The 16343-nt window shown below is 39.5% G+C and overlaps 1 protein-coding gene across 16 annotated transcripts in view; it reads right to left on the reverse strand.

The window, feature by feature from the left end:
- Positions 1-16343, reverse strand: part of IQSEC1 (IQ motif and Sec7 domain ArfGEF 1) — a 341486-nt gene that overhangs the window by 60192 nt on the left and 264951 nt on the right. For 3 of the 16 annotated variants that reach the window (XM_054838009.1, XM_054838002.1, XM_054838001.1), the window contains exon 1: positions 10692-10861. The exons of the other annotated variants lie outside the window; for them this stretch is intronic. In XM_054838009.1, the coding sequence (XP_054693984.1) occupies positions 10692-10756 (65 nt within the window). In that variant the 5' untranslated portion in view covers positions 10757-10861. Of the gene's footprint in view, positions 1-10691; positions 10862-16343 lie in introns of those variants that run through there. 16 annotated transcript variants of the gene reach the window in all.

The following is a 16343-nucleotide window of genomic DNA, read 5'->3' on the forward strand; positions in this document are numbered from 1 at the left end:
GCAATAAACCTGTATAAACGTTAATTTCTTGCACATAACTTTGTCTTTCCAAATGCAGTGATGTTCTAATTTGAATGTGAAATTTTAAATGACAATTACAAACATAACACTGCTAACTAAAACTATGACTCCCCACACAGAACTTAATCTGAACATAAGCGCTCATTTGACACAAGGGTACACCCCACTGCTTCAGAGCTGGCTTACACTTCAGTACCTGTGGTGCTTTCTGCTATAAACTAGGAGGTGTATTTAATTAAAGCTCTGATGTATGCATTGTATTACTCTCCTCATAACGTTCTTACTGTAACTTCTTAAAATGCAACACTAGACATATGTAGTTCATGCAAGCTAGTTTTTTAGCATTCCCCTCCTCCCTTACAATATTCCCCAGTGGAGTGAGAACATTCGAGCATAAGTATATTATTAGTACAGTTTGCAACAGATTAGAATCTAGTTCTTATTGCCATGTCTGTTTTGTACTGTCTAGTAAACAAAAGTCAATTATATTAAGAACTTATACAAATCCCCAAATTCAATAAACTCAATAACATTAACAAACCAATCTACTTTCAAATATACACTGTCAAAAGTTCAAAGCCATTATGATGGACAACAGTATTCACAGGCGCTGACAAAAGCTTTGATCCAGCAAAGAAATATTGACCAACTTGTTTTACTTAGAATGCACTCTCAATTCAGCTGTTTCTCTTAAAAACAAATGAAACCTTTGAATGCACATCAAAGTAATGTCCCAGGTAATTCATCTTACTGAACTTAAATATCATTGCAAGAAAAATCCAGACAAAATTTGCATGCGTCTCAGAAGCGAACACTAACAAAGCGACCACTTCATTCTGCAATGTTCTGTGTAATCAGACTGCCAGTAACAGCCAGCTTAAGTTCAGACACAGTCTGACGACCATCGACAGAGCAACCAGAGTTCCACAGACCAGTACCCACTACGTGCAAACCTTCGTTTGCTCTCTGGTCCAAATCCTGGATTCAAAATTACGGAAACACCCCAACATCTACTCTCTTGGACACTACCAAGTTTTAATTCTCACTAAATAATCCCATAAAAGGCATTAACAGAAATGTTTTTTAAAAAGGGCATTTTGACCCACAGTCTTACATGCCATTAGTAATAGCGGAGAGCAGGGGCAGAAAGATGAGGGATTATTTTCTCCACGCCAAAACAGAATGTAGGAATGAATTCACTGTCTCTTCTGAAATGGAGATGCACACTAGCAAGATGAAAAGATACCCAAACAAAAATCTACCCAACTTCTCCATTTTAGGGAACAACCTTTATAATAGATTTAAGAACTAAAAATATCCATTTGAAGAGAGCTTACTTGAGATTATCTTCAGCTTCCAAGGAGGAGAAGGAAGGTTAAACACCTCACACATCACCTTTGTCCAAGTCAAACAGTGGCAGCATACTGGTTAGCAGACGCAAGTATTTACTACAGAAGAGTCAAACAAACCAACCAACCCTCACCCAGTACCTGTTCAATGCCTTTTGAAACCTATCTGCTAAAGGCAAAGCTGTATTTTATTTTCATTATTTAGCAGCTGGAAAGTAACAAAGGAGACTGACAGCATCAACAGAACTTGAGTACAGCTTAAAATGTTAGCTTCTATCTCAGGTAAAGATAGACGACGTCATTCTCTACTAATCTGCATTAATCATCACCCAGTATATGTTTATTCAGCAATGACTGTATTCCATACTTGAAACTCTTTAAAAAATGGATAAAATACTATTAAAAGATGACTATGGTAATAAATTGAGGCTTGTGGCTGGAGGAAGAGTTCTCCAATTTATCAGCCCAATTTTTAAGAGGTTTTAGAGGGGTTTTTATGGTCAGCTCATCCTCTTGATGTGTCAGCATAAAACACACTAACATCAGAAAATGTCACGTATGCTTCAAAAGGATGCTTACCTTCTTATAAGGTCTAAAGCTACAAATTTTTAAGTGTAACTGGTATCTGACCATTTATCAAAATCTGTGAAGGTCTGCCTACCACTGCAGACTTTGTCCTGTTCCTCCTATGTACACTCTTACACAATAGGATAAGCTTCAGAAATCTATGGAGTTTCTCAATGCAGCTGTGGTAGAATTTGTCCTCAACTATTTATTATTCAGATGTATCATTCAGCAACCGGAATCCTCTTATTTAGCATATCTATGCTACGTATAACATGTATTTAAGATAGTAAGATATTAATACATATTCTACCATTTATATCATGACATGACCTTAATACAATGCTAATTTTAAATAGGAAGATTTAGTTTCTGCAGCTGAGAAAAAACTGATTTGCACGCACAGCTGAAGCAGCATTTGATATAATGCAAAAATCCTTGGCGTCCTATACCAGCCATCCTTGTATTTCACCTCTGTTGTGGCTTCAGCTGTTGTGTCAAGCCCACCAGAGGAAGAGGCAATACAGAATGGCACTGCTGAGAAATCAGCTTGCTGGCAATTAGGTTCTGTAAGAGACTTAATACTAGTTTCCTCTTCCCATTCAGTCCTTGGTAGATAATAGTCTTCTTTCCTTTCTTATATACTGTATATCATATAAACATGAATTAAAGATCCTTAATGAAATTCTGGTTACTGAGTAAATAAAGGGTTTCAGGCATTGAAATTATACAACAGAACTGTATTCTCATCTTAGATCAAATACGCTTGATAAGGCCTACGATTTGACTCATTTTAAGGTTTTGCCTCTGTACTACTCAAAATAATTACAAATAAGATGCAGTAGAGAGAGCTGGGAACAATTTTTGAGCAGGCTAGCCTTTCCGTTCAAGTATGTCTGTGTGCCTGCACAGAGGGAAATTAAGAATCATCATAAACCAAAGAGTATGTAGATGGTCCACGCAACGCAGCAGAAATGACAACAAAACCATCTTTTTGTATTGGACACTATATTGGGTAAAGTCACAAATCACATCACAACTGTATTCATTTAGGCCATGTTTTCACTTAATAGGCAAATGAATGTTATGCAAAAAGACCTATTTAAAACAACCAAGGGACTCCATTTCAATTAGTTAAAAATATATTGTTATTATCTAATGAAGTGTGTGAATGTCACTGATAAATATTTTCTTCTCTCACTTGGATTTAAGAAGTAGTTGGCTAAAGGTCTCCCACTTTTAAAATCAGAAAGTGATTGTTCAACTTCTAGCAGTGGTTTGACTTTTCTCTGAAGTTACAGATAAACCTCATAAGGTTATAGAGCAATGTACTTTAAAAAGCCAATCTTAAAGGACGATGGACTGTTAAAAATCTGATCAGAGAAGGACCTTTTACTGATCTAACTGAATCTAGAAGTATATATAAAATTATCATTCAGTCTTAAACACTGCACAAACCCTGCATTTTGACTGCCAACTATGTCATGCCAAAACCAAAACAAACCAAAACAAACCCCAAAAGACAAAGAAACCCTACTAGTTTTCTCTAAGAGACAACAATCTATTTTTGATAAACTTAAATGGAAACAGGCATGGGAAACTCTCACCAGGTAGGAAAGCAAATGGATGAGAACATTTAACCCTTGTTCCTGCTTTCAGTGAAGTTCAGAGTGTTACTACCGAGTTAGTGAGAACAGGAACTGGCCTTGAACATTCTGCACACTGAGAGGTCTGTGTTGTAACTTACTGGAACAGAATCACTGCTAACCACTCTTTAATCACTGGCATCCTCATAAAAGCAAGATTTTTATCCTCTGCAACACACCCAAGTTTTGTATCAAAGTGTACAGAACATAATGTTTAAGGAAACAAAATGGTAAGAGATCTTTTGTTGGAAGTGTGGAGTTTGGTGGAAAAGAAAATGTTTTAGATGTTACTTAAATTCAAGGCAATGTGTTCAGATACAGAAGATATTTGCAGACATACTGAGAAAGATATTGCATGTCTTACTATATGTAAATCTTCACTCTTAGGACAAACGAGACCTCAGAAAATTGCTTACAACCTCTAAATCAGTTAAAGAGCTGACATGCTTTTTCTCATTCACAAACTTCCTTCCTTTTACATTTCCTCTTCATTATGCTGAGTCTATATATTTTATAGTTCTTTCTGTGTTAGTGAGGAATTAAATGTAGGCTTTCAGTAGGACTTCTGACTCACCTCAGTAATCACAATAAAAGAGTAACACAGGTAGCAATTCCTGTCTTGGAAACCTATAACTGCTATTTCAAAGCTCACTATAAGCCAAGAACTTTCTCCTTACAAAGCTTATCTATTACCAAATTTTAAGACCTGCTTTATCTTCTAAATAATTTTATTAGCTACTTCCGATCAGTAGCTAAAAATAGAGGATTTACTGCACACACCCTGAATGAGAGCAATTGTTAGGTTGCACTGCAGCGTGTAGCAGCTTCATTTTGATGCAGCACACAGATGCCCAGTACGGCTCTGCAACTCTTGCTCCCAGAAGCATCAACAATCTGCACTGACTTCTGCTGATACAGCTTGCCTTAGCTGGGGGCTGCACGTGAGGCTGATCAACCACAAAAGAACACTCGTCTAGAATACAGAACTTGGATCACAGTTAGAATTTATAGGCTCTTTACCACAACTTAACTCATAGATCTTTCTGTGATGGAAAATGATCTTTTAGGACAAGAGTAGAAGTCCAGTTCCTGAGAACAAGAGTCACCATTTTGTGAACTGAAAATGAAATATTGTGCAAAGACAGATTTTGAAAACATCAACCAAAGACAGTCAGAAATGATCTTGTGTAATGTGCTGCACTGTGGCAGCACAGGAAAACCTGAAATACTTCTTTTCTTCTTGGCTAACCTAATCAAAACCTTCTTAATTACGTTTTAACAACAAAAAAAGAAACCAAGCTTGCACCAGGTTGTCACCATTTGGGATAATTTCCAATAAATGCTGGGCAATCCTCAGTTCTCTCTCAATTTCACAAATCGTTAACTACTAGTATTAATAGGAAACTATTAGCTCTAAAGTTCCATTCTCCCCAAACCTGAAGCATTAGAATCAGGTCCTTCTTGGAACCAGTTTCTACTAAATGCTCCACATCACTGGTATCTTCTAAACAAGGTTCACGAATAGAATATATAAAAAACAATAATGAACTGTCTTTCTTTCAAGAATCTAAGAACAGCTGAAAATATTATCTAACATCCACCCTATGAAATGTTAACTTCAAAGCATGAGAATCACCCCCGACACCGCTAGAATGGAAATTCAACAGCTAGTTTCACAGCACATTACAGTAAGTGGAACCACATAAGAAAGAAAAATAAAGGTAAGTTTTATTCCCAACTGAAAGTGCAGAGAAAAGTTAGATTGAGAGAAAAGCTATTATTAAGCTGAAACATGACCAGAAAGTCAGGGGTTTATACAGGCCTGCTCAATGTACTATTAGACCCTGAGGAACTGCAGCTGGATCAGGAACATTGCTGTCCATGTCATTTGAATGATGACTTCCTCAGCACAACCTCCCCAAACGATGAGGGAAACCCTGTCTTTGGTATTATCTTTAAAGGCGGGAGTGCTTCCAACTAAATGGTCCATCCCTTCCCAAAGACTTTTCTTCGGAGTTCCGTGCAAACACTAACATGGCCTACTCTGACTTGACTCATGAAAACTGAAAGGTTCAATGAGAATCATTATGGCTGAGGGTACCCTAAAAAGAATATACTAAACTCAAGTTAAATGCAGGCCAATGTACAGCTGTAAGCTACAATGCCCATGGCCCCCGCTGTACTTAACTCTCCATGTGAACTGAGATTGAGTTCGGTCCATTCTACTATGAAGGTGGGGAGTGAAAATGAAATTAAAGTCAAATTGTGAACTTTCCTGTAACGCAGTTTTAGGACTGGCTGACCCTGCAACAGAAAATCTATCAGGTTTGCACCCTTGCTTCCCGTACACTGCAGAAAGATGACCTGAAAGGTCACGTATATATCAAAAAACAGAAGGAAGTTAGTTTTCTTTTTCTCTATTCTGACCAAAACATTTAAACTCGTGACACATCCATTCTTGTTAAGCTGGTGAATTTTAGGAGCAACTGAATTTTTTTTAACTAAACAATGCAAGTACCCCTCAAAACGAGGTTAGGGTTCTTTTTCTATTGCTCTGCCCTCTATGTAGCCACTTGTGTAAAAAAATGAAGCCAAATCATAACCGTTGCATTCTGTTCATGCTTGCACAACATAAGGCAACAGGGAATTGGGTCCTTTGTTTTTAAGCGTAAGTTTAACTCGGATGACACAGAACTACAGAAAGAATCTGATTAACAGATACACTACCTCAATTTCCTGTATTAAAGGCTATCAAAGCCATCATTCTAATTTTCTGCTTCTCCCACAGAGACAAAAGGGTTTGATTTTTTTTATCATACCAAAGCTTGGCTTTTTTTACTTTATTTTTATTAAAGACACCTTTACCATAATTTTATGAAAATGTTTCTAGTCTTTTGTCTATTGTAAGGAAGCAAAAGAAGATTTATTTAGCTAAATTTGCAGTCCCCTTTAATGTAATACTAGGGCTTTGTGCTACAGTGGATTAAAGCAGCATCTGTTCTCTGGAAACCTGGAGTCAAATCACAGCAGTGCAGTAAACTTGCCATCTCTGCCGTACCCTAACTGGAATCATCCTTTCACCAAATAAAATTCAGATTAAGTCCTGAAAGACACAAGAAGGGTCATGTATCTAAAATATTTTTGGTTAATAAGTCTTGTTAAAAGCCCATGATCAGTAACTATTTTTGCATAACAAAGATGTATGAATTAAACAAAATCTGTATTTACGTAAGTTTTGACATAAAATGACAATACGGTAAAAATGAACTTCCAAATCCAGGGCCTGATTCTGCTCTTATAACTACACAGTTTTGTTAGACAACAGAAATAAAACAGCAAAATTGGGACTATAAATTTGGTCTGTGGGCCATGCTCTGTTTAAACATAAATGAAATCTAAACAAAGCACAGTTAGCAAAAGCAACACACCAACACACTTTCTCCCCAAACTCATGATTCATCTCTTCCTAATTCCAGTTGTTTGTTGATCAGGCAGTATCTGCGTTAAGGGCACATTCTCATATATTTAATGTATCAAATAGAGCAATCAGGGCTCCGTGTTGATTACAGTTTCTGAGGTCTCCTGCAGTTCTGTTATTAAATAAACATAAAAAGCAATAATTGATTGACAGCTACTGTGATTAAAATATGCCTGGCTCTGAAATTAATACTAAAATTGCCATTGATTCTGACAGAAAAAGTACTATGTAAATTCTGAAAGAGCAAGAAAATTGCATCCTTACTGTCCTTCATAAATTACGGTAAATCCTTGCAATGAAGGCACACAACAGACAAAACAACCCAGCTAATCTACATCCGTGTATCATAATGCTGAAAGTAACAAAGTGGGTTTTTTTCTCATCAAATTGTGGTCCTTCACAGGTTTTTTTTCAAAAAAATACAATATTCAAAAATAGAATAACTTGAACTACTCTTTTGCATCTGTCAGAACCAAGCAGAAACTGGAAGCTGCATAGGTTTAGAGCAAAGAGGGTGCATTAGTCTGGATCTGGAGATTCTATGAAGGCCTAGTGGATAATTTCCAGGAAATCTTTATGGCATTAATATTTCCAAAATAAAGCTGCCCTGATAACAGGCTAAATCCAATTCTACTCATTGAGAGTCACACAGAGGAGGCTACAAAGTTAAGGCAATGCAGTGTCTTGAATTTCAATTGGAACACCACACAGTAGTCAAAAGAACATGTTTTACTAGGAAAGCAGTATCTCACTTGTAGCACTCGTTTCCCCGTGTTCTGCTAGAGACACCTGAAGTCTGAGTATCAGACTTCAAGAAGCACAACTGAAATATGTGAAATGATGTTAAATACCTACAGGTAGTGGCTCCAGAAGTGTTGGTTTTGGTTCAGGATGACACCTTGCATCCACCAACAGAGGACTGGCTACTTTTAGGCCAGCTTTTGTAATTCACAGCTACTTCTTATTGGTGTTCAGGGCAAATACAGTTTGCAAGCATAATGAGAGTAATCACATAAGTGTGCTAATCAGCTACACAATTACGAGATCTTCCTCTTCAGAAAGTTTGATCCTTGAATTGCCATCTATATACTTCAGAAAATGTAAACTGCTGTTTCAAAGTACTTGTTCCACCCGAAGTCCTAGCACCTAACCTCTAGGTCTCAAAGGCATGAACCAATCCCAGCCTCCAAGTGATGGAAGGGTACTCTCATGAAAATTCAATACTTGGAGGAATACTTTCTACAGCCATATGAATAGAAATGCAATTCTCTTCAGAGAATTTTAATTTCACAAATATGAAATGGTCACAGGACAAGAAAAACCACGTAAGGCCATGGGGCTGTCTATCCTAAGAAATCACTTCCCAGCTCTCAAGAGGAACACCCTGCCAACTGTGAGTGCAGATACCTTCTCCAGCAGACAAGGCCTGCTGCCCGGCAGTAACTCACTGTGTTAACTCCTAGCAACCTTCCAATATAGATTTGTAAGAAGAACAACAAATCAGAGTTACTGTTCAACTTGGTGTTTGTACTTTTCAGGTGAAAACCTGAATCCTTTGGCTTTCCTTACCTGAAAGTTGCAAATTATTCAATGAAACTGAATTGCAAATTCTTTATTAACTGCACCAGGATTCCCAGAGAGCTTCTAAAGGGGCACAGAAATAACCAAATGTTGTTAATATGCTGAGTGCTATAATTTTCACTGGTCAGGTCCAGATCTTGTACTACAGTTAGTATCTTTGATGATAATGAATTATTTCAGAATAGTAGAAATGGGAAAAAAAATGGATGATAGCTGACTTCACACATGAAACCCCAACACTGACCACCTATTTAACCAAGAGGAAAAACAACCAACCAGCTGACTGCTATATAACAGTACTCATTTTATTCAGCACGGCTTAAGTTCTCCCAAAGCACTAGATAGATGTAATGAGTTCTGTGTTTATATGAAGGATATTTGCCACAAGAATAGACATAGTTAAATACAACCATCCAAACTAAGTACTCAGCAATTCCTCTTTTAACAAATCAGGCAGAATAATCAAGTTTAACTGAAAGGAAGCGCATAGCAATGTGCAAATGGAGGGAAAAAGTCTGAAACAATGACTGAATAGCAGAATGTAACTGTGTGAATACAGGCAAATATGTCACCAAAGTAACATTTACAAATTATGTTTTGTAGCAACCCATGCACATGTAATGTAACTTACGCAAACATTACCAACTCCACACGGGAAACTCACAAGCTAAACGTTATGATTTTCCATAAGGGTAAAAATGGGCTTGAGGATCATTAGATGTGTGACTAAACTGTACTATAAAACATTCTTCTTTATCAAAAAATATTTTTCCTTTCTTTTCCAGAAAAGACACTGTTGCATTCATATGCAGTTACACCGAACCTAGTCACTTCCTCCTTTTATATTTTTCCACACATGCACACACCCAATTTAAGAAGTTGCCTATCTTTATTTAAACTGAGTATTCCTTTAACAGTCAATCTCCTCAGAATTTCATCGAATTATTTGGTGGAATAAACTTTCATGATGCGTCGGAGGTAAACTTATTTTGCAAGTGCACTTGCCAGGATAACTACTTTAGACTATCATAGTCTATGCATAATATTGCACAAGAAAAAAGTAGGTTTTACGTCTGGTTTTCAAGTGGCTTGTGTAACAGTGCGCTGCGTATTTGTAATTTCGATGCACGTTATTTTAGTAGTTAACAACATCATAACAATAGAGGCTGTAGATGTTAACATGACAAATCCCACTTTCTGTTTTTCTTGCATCAGCTATTCAGTATCCCTACTTTAAAGACCTTTGAACTGAACCTTTTTTCTTTTTTCTTTTTTTTTCTTTTTTCTTCTTTTTTTTCTTTTGTTTGGCTGAGGACATGAGTTGCAAATGGTAATTTACCCTAAGCAGTGTCACTGAACGTAGCACACCTTCCCATGCTGACAACGCCAGGTCTGCTGGTCTTGCCGTGGATTTTGGCCACCGGAACAGTATGTACCAGAGCTCTGAAGTAGGACTCGCCGCTTGTTTGACACCAGTCATGTGATTTCTTGCACTATATCAAACTCAACGAAAAGAAGTGTTTTCATGCTTGTGTCCACAGACGCATATATCTTAGAGGCACTGCGCTCGCCAAGTCAGATCACATCCTAACAGCGCCCTTCTCAAAAAGCTGCTGGCGGTTTTACACTTTGCCTGCCACCGACTACCGACAACAGATGTACCGGTCCACTTCTGATACCACGTTTAAACGATTACGATTTCAAACTTATGTCCCTGCCAGACTGACGGCACCGCAGTTCTTCCCCCTTCCCCACACAGGACCTGAACAACACGATCGCCCAAAGCCGCCGCCGCGCCTTCACGGTCACTGGGAACTTCGCGGCACCCCAGAGACAAAGGGGGTGACCCCAGTGGCAAGCCGGGCCCCCTCGCAGCTGGGAACGGCTCTGTGCTGCCGCTCCGCCCGGCTTCCCTCAATTACAGCTCCCCGCAACGGCGATCGGCGAGGCCGGGCGCAGCAACGGAGCGGAGCCCTTTGTGTGACAGGACGGTGCTCCCGCCGCGCAGGGCCGGGAGAGCTCCCGGTTGCCCCAACCCCCGGCACGGCTTACCAGCTGTCAAGCTCCAGCTCCAGCAACGACTGAGTCCTCTCCGAGCTACAGTGCAGGCACCACATGGCTGGGCCAAAGTCGCAGGCGGGGAGCTCCGCTCCGCCACCATAGCCGCCCCTCAGGCCGCTCCGCCCCCGCGCCCGCTCCCCTGAGCGGCCGCGCACAGCTCGGTGGCGGGAGCGGGGGGGTGAACGGGGACTGTGCGCAAGCGTAGAGGATTGGTTTCCCGGGGAACGTGAGGCGCCAACGGCTGCTCTCTCCTCACGGCAGCCGCCTCACGGCCCTCACCGTGCCGGGGGCTCCTCGGGCCGGCTCCGGCGGGCACCGAACGGTGCCCGCCGGAGCCGGCCCGAGGAGCCCCCGGCATCGCCCGAGGCCTTTGCCGGAGATTAAAAACCTGGAGCGTTGCGCGTGCCTAATTAAAACGAGAACTCTATTAATTACACATAAATCCGCAACAGACCTGGGAACTCCTCGGCAGCAAGGGTGAAGTTTTAATTTCTGTTACCTTTTTAAATTATTTTAAGTGGAAAAAAGTGTACGCAGACACTGGAGGCACCTGAGGGAGGAAGGAAAAACTCCCTCGGACGGAGGGTGCGGCTGCATTTTGTGGAAGGCTTCTGGCAGCCACGCTGAAACTCCCAGAGATGGCTGTGGAAAGAGCAACACCAAATAGCAAAGCTAAAAATATTTCAGATGCACCAGAATAAGAACGTGAAGAAAGAATTTAAGCTTGTTAAAAAAACCCCTCTGACTCGAGGCAACGACAGCAGCTGTGCTGGCGGCAAATTTTCCAAACTCTTTTCTCCCTCCGTTTATTGCCAGGCACACAACCAGGTGAGGACACTGGGCACTTCGGTCAACATCACCGGCATTCAAAACAACAGCACCTGAACTTCCCTGTTGTTCTTCTGAGTAGCAGCAGAATAATCCAAATCCTATTTACTTTCCATAAAACACATTGTTTTTATGTGCGTTACGCTGGTATGAGATGGTCTGAGGTTTGCAATTGCAAGGCAGGATACGAACTCCTGGTGCTGTGAAACACGCAGAAAGAAAAGACACGCAAGATAATAATACATTAGGTGCTGCAGCAACTGGAGAACAACAATTTTGGGAGGAGCGGTTGATTTAGTATTCAAAAAATACCTGTCAGACTTTTGGATAATAATGAGTAATTAAAAACAATAAATTAATTATTATCCTTTGTTGCTCCACTGAAACCTGACCTAGAAAGCTTGTGGATTTTGCTGTATCATGTCCTCAGTGTTCTCACAGCGTTTGTAAATGGGAATGGAAAGAACCCTCCACCTCCTCCAAACACACGTGAGCTCAATAGTAAAGCTAGTTCTGGCAAGCGAGAATTCCTCACTAGAGTTTGAAAAAAACACCACCAACTGAATTTCATCATCGCAGTATTTGACACATGAACGACAATCCTTCCTAATTTTTTTCAAGCAGATTCACCGTGCAGTGATTAAAGTATTGCAAGAAATCAAGTCCAAACAGAGCTAATTTTAACTAACTCACAAATGAAAACCATCTCATCTCCTAGAATACTGTAAAAGGTGCTTTAATTTATATATACGCCTCTTATGTAGAAACCACACGCCTGCAAATGAGAACACCGAAATTATATAGTTTTCTCACACACAATAACATTTTACACACATATTTTAACAAAAATGCTTATGCTTCATGATGCTTCCCTAACCTTCCTCCCCCAAAACCCAGAAAAGGGTTTGCAGCATATCTGGAAGGTTAATCTGAGTGCTGAAGAACTAAGGAGTCAGCCGGTTCCAGAACTCATTGTCCCCAGGGAACATTACCTTATCAACTGTCTGCTCATGTTCAAGATGGAACCTGAGTTCCTCTGCTGATCTACACCACAAATAATTTTGAAGAGTACTTGCTAAGTCATAGTTTCTTTGGTAGACTATTCCTACAGCAATTTTAGCTTTACAGGTCAAAAGAACAGCTGAAACTGCACCATAAAACCAGTAGATAAATAGTGGTACCTATAGGTACAAAGAAGTTGGTGTTTCAAAAAATAGTAAGGCCCATATGGTAAATATCCTGTAATAACACAAGAAACCGAGACAAGTTTTAACTTTGGGGTTTCCTGTTTCATGGAACCGTCAAAACAACTTGCTTTCCAAGTTAAGTTTCCCTTGATCAAAATAAGCATCACGTCTATGTAAGCTGGGCAAACTGTAACCACAGACACTCCTTGTCTTCATTTCGATGCCAGGGTCCTGGAGAAGGGGAAGCTAATTACAAAACCAAGAACCATTCCTGGAAGGAGGGCAGTTGGTAAGTTTGCCACTAAAGGCTTCATTCATAATCATTTGCACAATATTTAGTGCAATTTTGTGTAGGGACAGAGCAATTTGCACCATACTTTTTAGGAATGGAAATACTCCACAGAAAAAAGCAGCACTGGCTGATCTCTGTACTTAGGGGAAACTCCGAAGTTCACTCAGAAACTAAAAATGTTGCTCAAACAAATCGGGTTCAGGAAAGAGCATAATGAAAGGCCCAGCTGTGCCCTTGCGCTGTATATACAACATGCCTCTTATTTACAATACATACCATGAAGGCTGATCACATTTTTCTAGATGATGAAAAGAATCAGAGCAACTTTACTTCAACCCAGTCGAACATTTGGATGGAGTGTGCATTTTGCATAGTTCCCTCAGGAAGCGTTAGGCATGGGTTCCAATAAGCATGGGTTTAACTGGCTTTCAGTGAAACTCAAATATATGAAGGAAGGACACACCTACACTGACTGTTTTGATAGTAATGTCACTGCAAGTCTATAACCAGAGACTATTTACACTGCAATGCCTACTTTCAGCATGTAATGGTTATCCAGACAGTCCCTTCCCTACAGAAGTTTTTGACGTTCTGGGACAGACAGATGCAACAACAATCCCACATTTTTCTGGTCCTGACTCAGTGCCCTCCTCCATCAAGCTTCATCTCTCCTTGTAAACAGAGACAAATCCAAAGCAGACATAAGCAGTCCACAAAAGTCAACTGCTCCTTTGGAAACCAGTTTCTATTTAGAAACCAAGTGCAGACGGTTTTAGCGTGGGCTGTGAAGGAGGGTATGTACTAGAAAGGGTGGCTGAGAAGCTCTGACCTCAAAAGCAGTCAGAGTTTTCTGAAGAATGTGCTTTCCCGAATCCACTTCAGACAGAATCTTCTTTGGACAGATACGAATGAACACACTAGATAAGCAAACAACCAAGCAATACTAACACATCCCATCTCAAATGCTATGTGGATAATTGTTACAGTTTCCCTCCCCCAATGTCAACAATCCTGAATTCTCAATTTTGCTTCGACCATTCTGCTACAAAATTTTTGTTCAATCACTTCTTGTTTTAGTAAGTTTTTAAAACCTAAAGTAGAGATTAAATGCCCAAATCATCTACATATTTAAGATCTCGCATGTATTCCAACGGGGGAAATTAAACACAGAAAAACAAATTCTTGCTGCACTACGCAGATGGCATTGTGGTTTCCAAGTCAAGGCAGCCTGATGCAATAATTTTTGGAGGATTTTTTGCTTATGTTTCAACATTCCAAAACCATCTTTGTTGAACCGTAATCCATACTGCATAATCCATTCTCACCCAGGTAACTGGCAGTGGTTTTTCATAGACATCTAGGCTTGACTTTTTAGGACAATTTTTTGGTGACATGTAGCTAGGTATATGACTACACAGGTGCAGTGCTTATGCTCTGTGCCAAACGTATGGAGGTGATGTTTCAGGCCTTAGAAGACAAGTGCAGGGGAGTCTCTTAGCTCTAGTACAGAGCTAATGTGGGCTTCTATACCACTTGATTTATCTGCACTTTGTATAGGAAGCATTGGCAGAACCAATAGGACATATAGAGGCTATATTCTCTGTGGTTCTCCCACTTCTATTTTGACATCTAGCTAGCATTAGAGCTCCCACCAAGATATTGTGGAAATATGTAGCACAGGGTAAGGAGATAGGAAAGTAATTTTTCATGTCTTAGTACCCTTATTCCTGGCAATTTGTTCCAGCATGACCAATAGTAAAACACAAAGTTATCTTTGCTCCACTAAAAAAAGATCAACCTGACTTAAGAAAAAATTAAGGAACTAGGAAATTTCTGCGCAAGAGCAAGTAAACAAAGATTTCAAACTATGAACTTAGGCTCAACTAGATCAGTCCAGAAGTTTGAGGTAAATAATTCTGAAGCAAGCAGGCTGGCTGACCACGGGAAAAGCTTACTGTTGACAACTGGCTCATTCGCTGTAATTGCCAGTTCATTCACTTCGCACCACTGTAGTTTTCAGTCTGTGACCAGCAAACACTACTGACAAACTTACAAAGGCGGCTCCAATTTTGTTACCATTATCAATTTAACAATATCTCAGTGGTGAATGTTATACTTTGACTATTCCATCTTCCTTGCTAAAGCTAACCATATTTTATTTCTAATACAGAAATATAATTAAACCTTAGATTAAGCACAACACTGAAATTTTGGTTTATCCAGTAATTGACATAAATCACTGTTATTTAATGTGTTAACAGCTAAGATAAAGTTTATAAACCCCCAGAGTGCAACAAACTCAATTTGTAATTATGAGCACACAGCAATTTGTATAACATGACATCTCAATCTACAGTAATTATGACCCTGCTTAAGGGTAATTCCCAACTTAATCACATTTAATACACCATTATTTCCAAGATCTAAAAGGCTGAAACAGGCATTTATCTTGCATTTTGCTTGAATAAAAGAAAAGGGTTGCCCAGAACAAAAATGGAAGAAACTACTGGGGAGTAGTTTTCTTCCTGCAGAGCATAAATACAACCACGCAGCATAAATACAACCATGCAGCACTGTGCAATAAAACGCATACATGGGTCAAAATACACATTATTCCTCTCACAGTTGGCTCTGGGGGGATATTAATCCAATTCATCCCTTGAAAAAAATATGTTAACCCATATGGATCCTCCACCTCCGCCCTCCCATGATGAATTCCCTGCTTCTCATGCTCTCCCTCCACCCATGCTGACCTGTACACCTAACGAAAACGAAGCATTCCTAAAAAAAATACTGGGATACATCAGCTTCAAGGACATACAGCACATTGCTCTCTCACTTTATTCTCTTTTGGTGCATGAGGAGAATTATCAATAAACAGTAATTGATTCTCTAACTGTATAAAACATAGTATATTGTGATAATGTTCCCATGGAACATAGGAATTCCCAAATATGCCAGGTAATTCTTTAAAAGCTAACATGTCACTGTACTTATCCCAGTTTTGCGTCCCTCCCCAAAATGGATTTCTGATTTTCTCTCATACACATTTCTTCATTCCCTATGGCTGAGTACTAGTTCTCTTAATTTTTTAATGCCGATATACAAAAAAATCGGCATTAAAACAATAGCTACAACTCCACTTTTTAAACTGAACTTATAAAGCCTTTAAATAAACACATCTGGGAAAAGGCTGTATGTTGTCGGTTGCTATGGAGTAGGCAAAACAATGAATCTTTGTAATCATTTTGCTCTCCTAAGACCAGATCCAAAGCCTATTTAAGGCAAAGAAAATCTTTACTGACTTCAAGGTTTTGTAGACTGGAAACTGTATTT

The sequence above is a fragment of the Grus americana genome, chromosome 11, assembly GCF_028858705.1.
Source record: "Grus americana isolate bGruAme1 chromosome 11, bGruAme1.mat, whole genome shotgun sequence".
In the NCBI taxonomy this organism is placed as follows: Eukaryota; Metazoa; Chordata; class Aves; order Gruiformes; family Gruidae; genus Grus; species Grus americana.